Genomic DNA, 13,661 nt, shown 5'->3' with positions numbered 1-13,661 from the left:
AAAAATTGTTTATTGGGGGGGAGAGTGGAGGGTGCTTGGTTTTTTGCATTAAACCTGTTTGATCAAATGCAGTCTATTTGTGTAGGATATGTAGTTTTGACAGAAACCAGAATATCTAAGGATGGTTTTTTTCCTACAGTGTTTTAAAATAAAATTAGAAGGGGGCAGGGAAAGGCAAACGTGTTTTATTTAATGTGGTACTGATTCCCAATGGTCTGGTGAAATGCTGCTGTGTTTCACTTTTGCCATTCCCAGGAGAGGGATGAATGAATGAAAGAATCATTCAGTCTGAGCTTCCCACCTGTCCTTAAAGGTGGTTCCCAGACTGCAGCTGAAGGAGTTTGTGTCAGTACTGAAGACTCTTTATTTGTTCTGGAATCAACTCTTGGACAAATGAAAGATGCATCTAGTTTCCAAGGCTAAAAATCTAGCACCTTTCCTGATCCCTAAACTTTGCTTTGTGCACATTTATTTAGAAAAAGAAAGTAGCTAGTGTCAACAGATCTGTACAGGTGTCTTTAATCAGTTTCCAAATGTGTAACAATGGTACAAAGAAACATAATAAAGTCATGTGTTTTATTTTAACACTCTTTTAGGATCAAGAGCCAAATTGTTTCTGCTGCGTTTGGTTCTTGAAGCTGTTACAGGATCTTGCCCTAAGTTTTTTCCAGGGTTATGAGCCATGCAAGAAAAGAAAGTAGGGTTTGACTCAGTGTTTAAATACTGTAAGTGATTTGCAAGGTGAGAATTTTTCAAATTGGCTCTAAAACATTACTGGCTAAACTATTGTCCTTATTTTCCTTTTACTTCCCATTATTTCATTTCAGTTTTAACTCATCTTTAGTTGTATTGCAGTGCAGCTCCGTGCTGCTTCTGGTACCTCTTCTCCATACAGAGCAATTAAGTTGTTCCTCCTCCCCTCTTTTCCTTCCCCCGCCTCTTATCTGGAAAAGAAAAGAGCTAAGTAGGTGAGAAAGGATGAGTTTATAGGTATTTCTTAAAATGAGATCTACCTTGATGGGAAAAATTGTAAGACCAAGGCATAAACCTGATATACTGTAATTGCAAAGAGAAGAGTTCTGTTTGTTTCCAAGACCTTAAAATGTAAGGTGTTAATTCTCCAGCATTAAACTCTCGTGTTGCTCATGGCTTGTCACATCACCCACATAAATTTGTGTTCAGTTGTTGCAATGTCTTAACTAGCTCGAGCCCTGTAATCTTTGCAAGGTTTGTTTTCCCCTTGTGCAACTGTTTACAGGTTCTGACTCATCTTTGTGTTTCCCTTTAATCATAGCTTTGTAATTTCTCCTGTTAGCGTGTTCTTTTTATTCTTGCTAGTAGGTTGTGGCAGGCTATTTGTTTACCTATGTAAAAGAGAGGAATAAATTTTGTTCGTAGTCATGTGCATGTCTTTCAGTGACTTATTTAGTAGTCTGCTTGCGTGTGGGATGGCAGGGCTGAACCTGCAGACGCTCCAGCTGCCTTTAGTACATGTGTCGCACGATGCCAGACAGCCAATTTTAATTTTATTTTTTTTCATGGAAGGGGTCAAAAATATGGGTCGGTAACAGGTATCTTTAATGTGAAGAAGAAATCCTTAAGTGTGGGGCATGGAGAAGCTCCGCTCGGGCAGCAGCCAGGTGCATGGGAAGGGAGCCTGCTGTGTGCTGTCGTGAGCAATGCAGATGCTCGGGCAGCCTGCGCTGCCCTCTCCGCTTGGAAAACCACACGGATGAGAAGCAAGAGATCTTATGTGAGGAAGTTGAAAAGACGTATCATGTAAGCGGTTTGGGTTAAATAAACACCGGTTCTTTCTAACTTGCAGAGTAGCCGGATGGATATGGTATTAGGGCTTAGATTTGCAGGGGAAGAATCCATACATACCTAAAGAGAAACAGGTGGGCAATATCACGTGCAGTATCAAAGATGCTCTTGTGCTGAAAATTATTGAATTAAGGTGTAACAAAGCTGCTTTGTTAACGGACTGACATTGTTAAAATCTCTTTCCTTTTTCAAACAGGAAATCTTGCTGGCCCACACAGGAAAAGCAAAAGCAGTTGACAAAAGGCTTGTAATTTATATACTGACAGCCTACTTCATTGTTAAACATGATTCTTTAATGCACTGTATGTGGTGTGTGATTGATTTCCTTGTAGCCTGTTACCCAGCTGAAACTAGCAACGTATCAGCATTGTTTCTTCTTCCTTGGAAACTGAGGATAAATTCAGTGTTCTTTGAAAATATTGTGTCCTGAGACCTTGCAGAGCTGGTGAGCGACCACACTTGGCGGCTGTTTAATCAATCTCTAGAAAATCGTATTTATAAGGCCTGGTTTGTTGGTTTTTTTTGTTACACGGTACTATCAGATATGCTGGTGAGACTCAAGGGTTAAATTCCCAACACTGTCGCATATGGCAGTGAGCAGAATCACAGATGTTGATGATACAACATAATTAGTATTCTTTTATGTAAATGAAGGCTGTCAATGTTACCATAGTGTCTATACTCTTTCAAGATGGAATCTATGCCACTTGGTCTCACCAAGGCTAGACAGGATTATTCCACAATTTTCTATCAAGACCTTAGCAGAAAAATAAAGAAGAAAGGGAGGGGGAAGGTCAGGGAGGAAGATGAGAGGAAGGTGAGAAGGGATGTTTCCAACTTAGAAAGAGGAGACCAAATCAGTCCTTTGTTTAGTGTAGGATTTCCAAAAGTGCCTTTCCAGGTCCTAGGATTTGTGGGTAGATGAACACAGCCCAAAGGAGAGGTGTGGCGATTTTTGAACTGTTTTAAATAAACAGCTAACATGGTTATTGAGACACTGCAGAATCACTCTGTGGAGATGAATTCTGAAGTAGCCACTTGTGCTTTAATCTGAAGTCGAGAAGAGTTAAAGAATAAAAGAGCTTTGATTTTTCTTTAACAGATTCCATCTTTAGCAGCAATGTCACTGGAAAAAAGATAGTAATTAAAGTAAATTTGCATAATTTGGGGGCCACTAAAAATATGCCTGGTCCGATAGGTTTTCTGCATACCAGAGGCAACTGTTCAATACCTATCTTAAAGCTTTGGGAAAGCATGCCATCGTTATGGTAAACTTTGCCCCTCATAAAATGATTTTTTTTTTTTACTAAATATTCTGTATGCCAGATCCAACACTCTCTGTGACGTCTGTAACCACTTTGTGCCTATTATTGCTGTCCCTCCTATCACTACTTTGTATTGTATTCAAGTACTGTAGCCGTAGATGCGTAAGCAAGTTAATGTAGTCTTTCTTGGATTATTACAACAGATATGTTTTTACAATCTTTTCTGCCTTTGGCAAAATGCAGGTTTTTCCTATTTTTCTTTCCTCTGTAGTTCTTTTTTTCTTGCAGTTCACACTTGACAACTATTCATTACTTCTTTTTTATTGTTTGAAAAATCATCTAGAAATGAAATTTAATTCAGGACAGATTTTTTTTTTTTTCTTTTTCCCCCATCTCCTCCCCCCTTCTTTCACCAAGTTATCGAAGCAGCCAAAATTGAAGCGATCACAGGAGGTGCACATTTTTGCCTTTTTTTTTTTTAACTCAGATTTTTTTCTCTGCCATATGTTGGGTCATCCACTACAAAAGACTTAGGATGAAGAGGCTACATGTGATCAGCAGATTTATAGATTACCAGAAAATGAAAGCAGAAGAATGAAATTCCAGAGTGCCTCTTCCATGTGACGTTTTTTAAATTCTAAGTATTTGGGTTCCTAGGTGCGTTCATGCTTTGACTTCCAGATAATTCTGTTCCCTGTAATAAATGTGTTCTCCGCAGTAGCTCTTGCACTGAGGGGATTAATTGTGTTCAAACGCAACCCTGCCAGCATTCTTAGTTTGTTTATGTGCATCACAAGAATATTCTCTCTCTAGGGCTTTGAAGCTGTGCTGCCTTACAATGAAGATTTAAGTAGTAATTAAATTCTCGAAGAACCGCCAAGACTTCTTTGGCTGAAATGGGGATGTTCCGCGCCCTGGATGCTGCGTCGCGGAGGAAAGGATGTTTAAACATGACTCCGTGAGTAGCGTGTGCGAGCGAGCGGGTCTGGGCACTCTTTCTGCACCTTGTTCTCTTTCCGTTAGATCAGAGCGTCGGAGGGACTGTACAAAAACCACGGCACTAGCACACGGTGTTTCAGTTGTGCTCTTTGTAGGGCTGAGTATCTTTTATAAGATATATGGGCGCAGGACACGGAGCGAAAGCTTTTTGTGCATCTTAGTGTCCTTCGGTTGATTTCTCTTCTGTTACAATACAGTAATCTAGTAAATCAGTTTCTTTTTCTGTTTGTGTGTGCTTGTGCAAACATGTACAGGTGCAGATGTTCCTTTAGGTTTAATATAAGATGATGTTACATGTTTCATTTTTTTCCCCTGCTCATATTTTTTAAACGCTGAAATGTTTGGGAGACTGTGGGAAATCAGAGAATTCAAGGGTAGAATGTAAAGCCTGCAGACTTGCAAATGCTCTGGCTATGACAATTATCTGATATTTTTGTGGCTTCTGTGAGAAGTTGGTAACCTCAGTCTAGTTCCCGATGACATGCATTCCAATTCCAAATTCATTTTGTATGTATCAATTTCAAGAGGGCAGCAAAAGATCAAATGTGTGCGCGGACTGAATTAATCTTTTTCTCCTTGGAAGCGAGCCATTCAGGTTGGGTAAGGCATGCTGGCAGTTGTCTGGCCATCCTTAGTAGACAGATAGACAGTTTTATTCTGTAGACCTTGTCAATCCAATATCTTTCACTGGTACTAAAAACTGCTGTTAAAAAGAACTGCACGCAGAAATAATGTAGTTGGTTGAGGGAAAACTGCGGTTGGGATTGACAGGACGTGACATCTGTATTTTTATAGGTCTTTACACCTGGTACAAAAGAGATCATTTTAAATATGGGTGGTGGCTCTAAGATCCTTTTCTTTCTGTTTTTTGCCTTCCAAGGTCAAAGCAGCGAAGACTTCTGTAAGACATGGATAGATGCAAACATGTTGGGCGGTTACGACTCGCCCAGGACCACTCTATCCTGAACCCCCAGAAGTGGCACTGCATGGACTGCCAGACAACCGAATCTATCTGGGCTTGTCTGAAGTGCTCCCACGTAGCTTGTGGGAGGTACATCGAGGAGCATGCACTTAAACACTTTGAAGAAACCAGGCATCCATTGGCAATGGAAGTTAACGATCTGTATGTCTTTTGTTACCTTTGTGAAGATTATGTCTTGAATGATAACCCGGAGGGTGATTTGAAATTGCTGAGAAGTTCTCTGTCAGCAATTAAAAGTCAAAAACATGATCCGTCAACAAGAAGTGGCAGGACATTGCGATCAATGGCTTTGGGAGAGGACATGTGCAGCCATCAAAGGAGCCCTCAGGGACAGTCTCAGATGCTTACAGCTCTCTGGCACAGGCGCCAGTCCTTGCTTGCGAGGGCGCTGCGGACCTGGTTTGATAAGAGCTCTAGAGGCCAGCTAAAGTTAAAACAAAAGAAACAAATGGAGGAGTTGGAGAAAAAGAAGGAGGCAGCTAGGCAGCGACGGCAGGAGATGAAGAGACAACTCCTGGAGGAGCTGGCAAACACTCCTCCAAGGAAGAGTGCAAGGCTGTTGTCTCACGTGCACAGAGAGAACTTGATTCCAAGGAAATTCAGGGAGGTGGCGACCGCTTCCCCTACCTCAAGGCAGATGCAGAGCAGCAGATTCAAACAGTTTTATTCCATCCGGCGTAAGCCTCTGATGACTCCCGGGGTAACGGGTCTAAGGAACCTGGGAAACACATGTTATATGAATTCTATTCTGCAAGTGCTAAGTCACCTCCAGAAATTTAGAGAATGTTTTTTGACACTTGATCTCTGTGAAACAGAAGAACTCTTAGCTAAAACTGTGAATGGGAAGTCTAGGATGCCTGGCAAATTGGCAAATGGGCCTGCTGCTAATGAGTCAGGGAAGACTGACAAAGTGGGATCATATGGCACGCAGAGCTTGCCAGCTGGCTTAAATGGTGGCTCCTCAATAAACAGGAGTTTAGAACTAATACAACCCAAGGAACCGAGTTCAAAGCACATCTCCCTCTGTCACGAATTGCACACCCTCTTCAGAGTGATGTGGTCTGGCAAGTGGGCGCTTGTGTCCCCCTTTGCCATGCTGCACTCTGTGTGGAGTCTGATCCCGGCATTTCGAGGTTACGATCAGCAGGATGCTCAGGAATTTCTCTGTGAGTTGTTGGATAAAGTACAGCAGGAGCTGGAGTCAGAAGGAACAAAGCGCAGGATCCTTATCCCTTTCTCACAGAGGAAGCTCACCAAGCAGGTCCTCAAGGTGGTCAACACCATTTTTCATGGACAGTTGCTTAGTCAGGTATGCACCTACTTTTGTACAGAAATCAGTTGGAGCCATTCACACCAAGGAGCAAAGGCTCTGTTTCTGGAGCAACCACCAGATAAGTAAGAGGAATTGGTTAGGAATGCCTCCTGAGAAAGAAATCTGTTGGGTTGCTGTGCAGGTTGTCAGCATTTTCAGTGGTTGTCACATGTATTGTAAACTCAGTTGACTTTTGCCATTTCAGAATCAGATCTGCACAGGTACAGAGCCCTTAGTTTTAAGTTTTTACCGTGTTTTTAAAGTGTCTTTGAAATTTGTTTTGTCCCTTCCTGGTTTTGTTTCTGTGGCTAGAAAGAATATGATGAAGGACAGAGAGGGCAGTCATCTTGTGCTATAAAGAATAAGCTCTCTGTGACAACTTTTTTCTTTTGCAGGCACATGAAAGCCATCTTGAGATACTGAACATGCTTAACATACGTTTGTGTAGGAGCTGAAAGTGCCTGTCATAGTGCTCAGTCTCTTATTCCTGTCCTGTTCGCTTGCCTGAAATGTATTATTCCCCACAAGGCAGACCCTGAGAGCCCAATGCATTTTGAAGGTCCTCAACTACCTTTGCTTTCCAGGAGAAATGAAACGTGCATAACTTGACACTCAAAGGTTTGCAAGATGAGACCACGAAGCATATTGTATGTGTGTGTTCTCATTACTATTTATATCGTCCTTCTCAGTGCCGGTGAGCCTACCACTCATAAGAAGTTACGTGCACGTTAAAGATTAAAAGGTGTATTTTTCAAGTTAAAGCTTTTGGACTTCAGGGAAAGGATGTTTGAAGTTGTGGTTTGTTTGAATCATCTCTGCAGTATATGAACTTCTTGTGAACTTCTTAATTAAATATTCTTCGTTCAGTTGTGTCTCTTGGCTCTGGATGATGGTGTGTTGTGGTTCAGGTCAGTGTTCTAGATTCAGCAGTAGGTTTCTGTTAACAATGTGAAGCTATTCACAAATCAGTGTAATTTATCTGCTACTATGATACACTATAAATAACTTGCCAAGCTATTCTACTTACGTAACTCTTGTGTACATGTACTGTATTTAATTTCAAATTCTCTACGCACAGAAGACTTCCTTCCCTATCTGATAGCTACGAATCCATCTTGAAGTTACTGGTGGATGGCTCTCACAATAACACAGAGCCTGACCAGATCTGCTTCCTGCTTTTGTTACCTCCTCGTGTTCTCACTTTCTACCTCTTGAGTTCAATTGAAAATTTTTCTGCTGTTTTTATTTATAATACTGAAATATAATATAAGAGAACAAGTACATCTGAAATTTGTCCTTTCATGCTCCATTCATGAATCATTTTTATATAGTTAGCAGGTGAAACATTAAAGTAATTATACACTTTGAAATATGCAAGGAAAGTAGAGAAACTGTGGAAGGAAGATTGCATGATAAATGCTAAGTGTACTTTTTGTAGTAGAAAACAGATCTAAGGTGCTTGTTACCCAACTGTGAATTGGTGTTATACCTGTAATGGTGTTTATCTGAAGACGCAGATCCTGTAAAGGTGAACATTGTCTCCATTTTTTTTTGAGAATTGAGAAAGTTTAAATTATTTTCCTCAAGATACACTTAGCTTTCAGGCTGGAAATAAGTAGTGTTTCTCTTCACTCACAGATCATCTTTATGTCTGTGAAACTGCACTGCCTTTTGTGTGTAAACTTGCTCTTTAGATGTGAACGTAAATGCCAGTCTGCAGGTGTACATGTAGATAACCTGATTTGTGTGTACACATTTCATTCTCAGGTCACCTGTATAACATGCAACTACAAATCCAACACCATTGAGCCCTTCTGGGATCTTTCCCTGGAATTCCCTGAGCGCTATCACTCTATTGAGAAAGGGATTGTCCCTGTTAATCAGGCAGAGTGCATGCTGACAGAAATGTTGGCCAAGTTCACCGAGACTGAAGCTCTGGAAGGGAGGATATATGCGTGCGACCAGTGCAACAGTAAGTTGGATGCTGCTGCTGTCTCTGCCATTAGAAGCACCATCTGTTTTTCTGAGTGAGAGGTTTCTGATGCACGTTTTGTGTGTCTGAAAACATGTATTGTGGCCTATATGTATATAGGAAAACTTTGTTCTTCCCTGCTGCCCGTGCCGTTTTGTTTCCACCTGTTGGTAGCTTCTGCTTGTTTGGGCACCAGTTCGGGTGTGATACGTCATTTTTCTCTCATCTCTGCCATTCAGCAGCGCAGTTTACTGAGGGTTTAATACAACCCTGTTCAGAACTGCTCTCACCACTTGTGTTGGAGGGGAAGGCAACTTCAAGAATTTTTTGGGCTGAGAGGGGGTTGGATTTAGAGACAAAAGAAGGAACCTTATTCCCTATGGTTTGCTCATCTCTGCGTGGCAGGAAAGCTTTTGTAACAAGTCATCTGTATGCTGCTTGTTCTTGATTGAATCCTTTAACCAGAAATCACAAATGCAGAGCTCTCGAGGTGTGCTGCCAGGTTAGCATTTCCATCTCTCTGTAGGCTTTTTGTCAAGAAGCAATGAACTGACATTATTCTGGGAGTCTCAGGTTAATGTATTACCTGGTCTATGAATGCACATGTTTTGCTGCACTCAGCTTTCCTTCTGCTTTCCTGTAGTAGGTCTGAGTGTAAGGTCATTATATGCCTGAAAATAATTTTAGCCTTGTATATAATCATGCAGCTCAGCTACTCTGATAAGCTGGATGTGAAATTTTTTTTTCATGCAGGTATTTATGGCAAATGTTCATCTCCTTGGGAGGAAAATGCCAATAATTTGACTTACATTGCAAGTAAGCAGCTGAAGGAGCAGATATTTCTAGAGATCTGTTCTCTGTCAACTTGCAAATCTGTTACCAAACATCTTCACAGAGCATTAGGAAATAATCATTGACTAGATGTTCTTGAAACAAAGCCAAATAAAATTTGAATAGATTCTGATTCACCAATAATGTTCACAAAGTATTCATACGGATGAGTACAGCTTCATCTTAACTCTGTTTTCTTTGGTTCTTTGTGAAAGCCTGAATTTTAACACTTACTTCAAAGCTAAATGGCTAAGGAAACATTAACCAGCTGAAAAAAGTCAGGGAAAGGCAATGAGCCTGCGTCTGGGTGCCAAAAACTATTGGGGGCACTGCTTGTCAGACGTGATGGAGGAGGAGCAACCCATCTGTTCTGAACTGGTGCAGTGAGGTGCAGAAATCTAATTAACAGGTACATTTCTTACGGGAAGCTCTGAAAGCCACCTGTCTTCCTCCTGGTATAGTTGTAAGTTCAGTGCCCTGGAAAGAGTAATCACTGGGAAGAGGAACCTTTTTCCCTCTTCTCCAGTTTTGATTCAGAGGTTGTTCTCCGTTCTTGGGCAGGCAGAAACCCTGCGAGAGGTGGAACCTTGGTAGAAGCATTTTCGTCTGACTTGCATTACTATTCTTGAGCTAGTGAAGCTTGCTACTACAGGCTTTATTCTAGGGGTATAAAAGAATCAAAGTAGTGGACAGAATACAATGTCAAATAGTATTGTTTGTATGCTGGTAGTTCACCTGTTGAAACTGCTACAGCCCTAGATGTCTTGACCCTAGCTCTGTCTTAATATTTCTGGGGTATTTCTCAGAGTAAAATGTCAGCATGAGCAGCTTGAAGGTGATAGCTGATGGTGTGACTGTGAGTATCACAAAGGTGAAAAAGTTAATTATTTTTAAATGTGTGAGTTTTGATCCTAGAGAAGTTCCTGCTCTGTGAAGGAATTCATAAGAAATGTTTACTTGCGTGTCCATTCTGGGTGCCCATGAGCTGGACTACTGCTACTGGGGAAAAAAAGAGTTCATAATGTGCTCTTTTCCCCTTCTGAAAATTAATTACACCCTAACAATCTTTGCCTTGATATTTTTAATATTTTTTTTTTTGGTAGGCAAACGGCGAAAGTCTTCTCCTAAACCTCTTGTTCTGAGTGAAGCTAAAAAGCAGTTAATGATCTACAGACTACCTCAGGTCCTCCGACTGCACCTTAAACGATTCAGGTGAGTGGGGCATGCTACATGGTGTCAGGCAAGCGACTTGCCTCTGTCTTTTTGGAAAGAAGTGATTAGTGTAGGCTGTAACTTCTCTTGTTTCTGGTAAATGCACATGTATAAACATTTTACCCAAACCAGATATGTGATACCCTCTCAGAGTACTACTTACATTACAATCAGTAGCCTGTTTTCTGCTATACACACAATGTAATGTTTAGTAAATATTGATGCTGGTTTCCTTGAATTGTTCTCAGCGGTATTTGTCTGAGTTTGCAGACAACTTGAAAGAGTGGCTGTGAGATGGATGAGCTGATAAGCTGAGTAAAGGATTCGTTGAGGCTGGAAGCCTGTGATAGTTAAATGCCAGTATTACTTATTTACATATTGAATAAAACATAGCAGACAAAGTTCAAAATATTATGAAAAGTTTCTAAAACAGTTAGCACAGGCAATTGAGGTGTGTGGGTTTTATTTTAAACTCTGTTTGACTGTCACAGTAGATGCTTGGCTTTCTTTGTGTTTGGCTGTTGCAAATCTCAACAATATTCTAACTATAACAAATGGACTTCGATGGCAGAATGAGTTATATGCAAAAGATGATTGTAGTAGGTGTTAGAGTAAAAACGGAAGGAAAAAATTCTATGATGCCTACTTGACCCTGGCACAGGAAGCTCCTCAGAGTTGTTTAGCAGTGGCTACTTTTGTGTGCATCTTCCTGCAGCCCTGTACTGCTGTCGAGAAGCAGGATCCCGAGTCTTTGATTCGTGCCCTTGTGTTTGCAGGTGGTCTGAACGTAATCACCGTGAGAAGATTGGGGTCCATGTCCTCTTTGACCAGGTATTAAACATGGAACCTTACTGCTGCAGGGACTCTCTCTCCTCCCTTGACAAAGAGACCTTTGTCTATGACCTCTCCGCTGTGGTGATGCATCACGGGAAAGGGTTTGGCTCAGGACACTACACAGCATATTGCTACAACACGGAGGGAGGTGCGTGTGCCTTATTACAGGGGAAACAAATTCAAGAAACTCGGGTTTTATTCCACAGATGTAGTGCATTGTAAAGCTTTATAATCAAAGTTGTGTGGAACCAAGTTTCCTGACATTCTGTGGTTTGTTTCCCAGAATGTATTGCTAGTAGCATGTTTTCTGTTTTGTTTTGGGTTTTGGTGTGTGTGTTTTGTTTTATTTTTTTTTTTTTTTTATAAAGCCACAGATTGCTGCTCTTTGCTTTGCAACCCTTCAGGACACCTTTTATTGCTTGCTGTTAACAGCATGAATGCTTCATTTTCTCATGCAATGTAACTCTGTGGAGCTGCTCCAGCTGGGTGTCTTTTCTCAGTATCCTTGGGATGATGAGATAAACAGAAAGTGTTTTGAAACTGGACAGGAACTATTCATGAATAACATCCGCAGGGTTTTTGTGAATTTCGAGCAGTCTCTTTCTGCAGCTGAATTAGTATTGACTCTCCCTTCTGACTGGTGGAGAAAGAGGTACAAATTGGCTATCTCCAGGGAATTTTTATTTTCCTAATTGAGTTTTTGGGCTATAATATACAATTGGTTAAATTATGATTTGGTATTTCTATTAACAGCACAGAAATGACCAAAATGTTTCCCAGATTAGATACTCCTTTACAAAGTATCTGTAGAGGAAAGGATAGATGCTTTTTCTCCTACATTGCCCTTTTATAGGAAACATCCACAGAGAAACAGTTCCAAAATGCATTCAGAAGGAATTATGCCTCCCTTACTAATGTCTTCTTTTTCACTTTGATTCCTAGGTTTTTGGGTCCACTGCAATGACTCCAAACTGAATGTATGTAGCGTGGAGGAGGTGTGCAAAACCCAGGCCTACATTCTTTTTTATACTCAAAGAACAGTGCAGGACAAAGCAAGAATCTCAGAAAAACAACTCCAAGCTCAGGTGCCGTCCAAAAATAGCGATAAGGACAGAAGACTGACGTTCCCATGAAGGGGAGCTCTGTAACTCAGTCAACAGTCTCAGTTTGTTTTAAAACCATTGGCGTTCACATCTTTCCTCTTTGTAGGAAAAAAGGCTCGCTGCAGGAAGGGGATCAGATCATGATGTTTGCCGCCCAGGGTCTGGAAAAGTGTATCGAGCTGTGCAATTCTGACACGTAAGATTGTAGTCAGAATCTTGTTTTTAAAGCATCTTGTTGTTAAATTATGCTCACAGAATGAAATTAGAACGTTTGATGCTGTATATCATTCATCTCATATCAAAAAGGAATTGCATAAGGTATGTAACAAATGAGCACAACCAGGTAACAGAAGCATTCAACTGATTTCAAAAACCTTCAGTACCCAGTAATGCTGATAAAACTCCAGAAGGAACAGGTGTAGTACCCTCCCCTTTAATTGCCATTCAGATTTCCAGGATTTGAATCACACAGTCACCCAGGTATTTATTTGAACAGTTGTTGGATAGATGGAGTTGGCTGCCCTGAGAGCTATTCTTGCTGGAGAAATGTTTAATGTTCTTCTACCGGAGAAAATACTCCCTCAGGCCTCAGCTATCTCTGTGATACCAACTTCTTTGCCGTCAGTTGAGGGCAGACCTGTGGCTGACAAGCTTTGTTGACAGCTCTTTTTCTCAGTGTTACTGGGGCTGTGTGCACACTTTGGTTTATTCTCTGGGCTGAACTGAATTGGCAGCTAAATTCACTAGGAATGTGATTTTAAAACAGTTCTGCTCTGGAGGAAGTGTGTTTAAAAACAAAAGCAAAACACTGTAATAAACCAGGAATGTACCTGTGTGTCGTATGTGTTTACAGTGGCAGCAAAAACAAAGCCTATACTACAGGCTTCTGCTGGCATAACTTTGTCACCAGGATTATAAAGAAGTCTGAGCCCTGGCTTGCACAGCTGTGACAGCAGAAGCAGGTATTGTGGAAGCATCTTACACTGGCAGACTAGCACTTTTTTACAAGTGTGGCTCATTTTCCTCAGGGGAACAGGGTGGTGGTCATACCACAATAGTGGGAGACAGAACTAGCTTCTGTTACTGGTTCTGTAATTGAAATATTCATTAATTGCAGTTGTCACACAAGGCCCAGACTAACTGAAGGCAGTGAGGCTGCACAGGTGTAGTGCGCAGAATTCAGCCTATGAAGTCTTCATTTGTTCTGGACCATAAAGGGAAGGAATGTAGTTAAATGTCAAATTCCATGTTGAGTTTGAAAGGCTACAATAATGTCTGTATCTAATCATCTTGATTTTAGGATTCTATGAGAAACATAGGGCCTTAG

The 13,661-nt window shown here is 41.0% G+C and overlaps 1 protein-coding gene across 1 annotated transcript; it reads left to right on the top strand.

The window, feature by feature from the left end:
- The first annotated feature begins 2,926 nt into the window (after nucleotides 1-2,926).
- On the top strand, nucleotides 2,927-12,364 carry USP49 (ubiquitin specific peptidase 49). The gene is made up of 7 exons (XM_009707077.1): nucleotides 2,927-2,973; nucleotides 3,903-4,047; nucleotides 4,969-6,379; nucleotides 8,150-8,354; nucleotides 10,289-10,397; nucleotides 11,174-11,379; nucleotides 12,174-12,364. Exons 3-7 carry the CDS (start codon nucleotides 4,997-4,999, stop codon nucleotides 12,362-12,364), a joined length of 2,094 nt encoding a protein of 697 aa, XP_009705379.1. The 5' UTR covers nucleotides 2,927-2,973; nucleotides 3,903-4,047; nucleotides 4,969-4,996.
- The last annotated feature ends 1,297 nt before the right edge of the window (nucleotides 12,365-13,661 follow it).

The sequence above is a fragment of the Cariama cristata genome, unplaced genomic scaffold, assembly GCF_000690535.1.
Source record: "Cariama cristata isolate BGI_N322 unplaced genomic scaffold, ASM69053v1 scaffold17549, whole genome shotgun sequence".
In the NCBI taxonomy this organism is placed as follows: domain Eukaryota; kingdom Metazoa; phylum Chordata; class Aves; order Cariamiformes; family Cariamidae; genus Cariama; species Cariama cristata.
The sequence above is the reverse complement of the archived record's forward strand: the minus strand, read 5'-3'. Positions and strand labels throughout refer to the sequence as shown.

Coding starts and splice junctions, on each gene's coding strand:
- USP49 (XM_009707077.1), top strand. CDS start 4,997: ATGGATAGATGCAAACATGTTGGGCGGTTACGACTCGCCCAGGACCAC. Junction 8,355..10,288: donor TGCGTGCGACCAGTGCAACA/GTAAGTTGGATG, acceptor TTTTTTTGGTAG/GCAAACGGCGAAAGTCTTCT. Junction 10,398..11,173: donor CTGCACCTTAAACGATTCAG/GTGAGTGGGGCA, acceptor TTGTGTTTGCAG/GTGGTCTGAACGTAATCACC.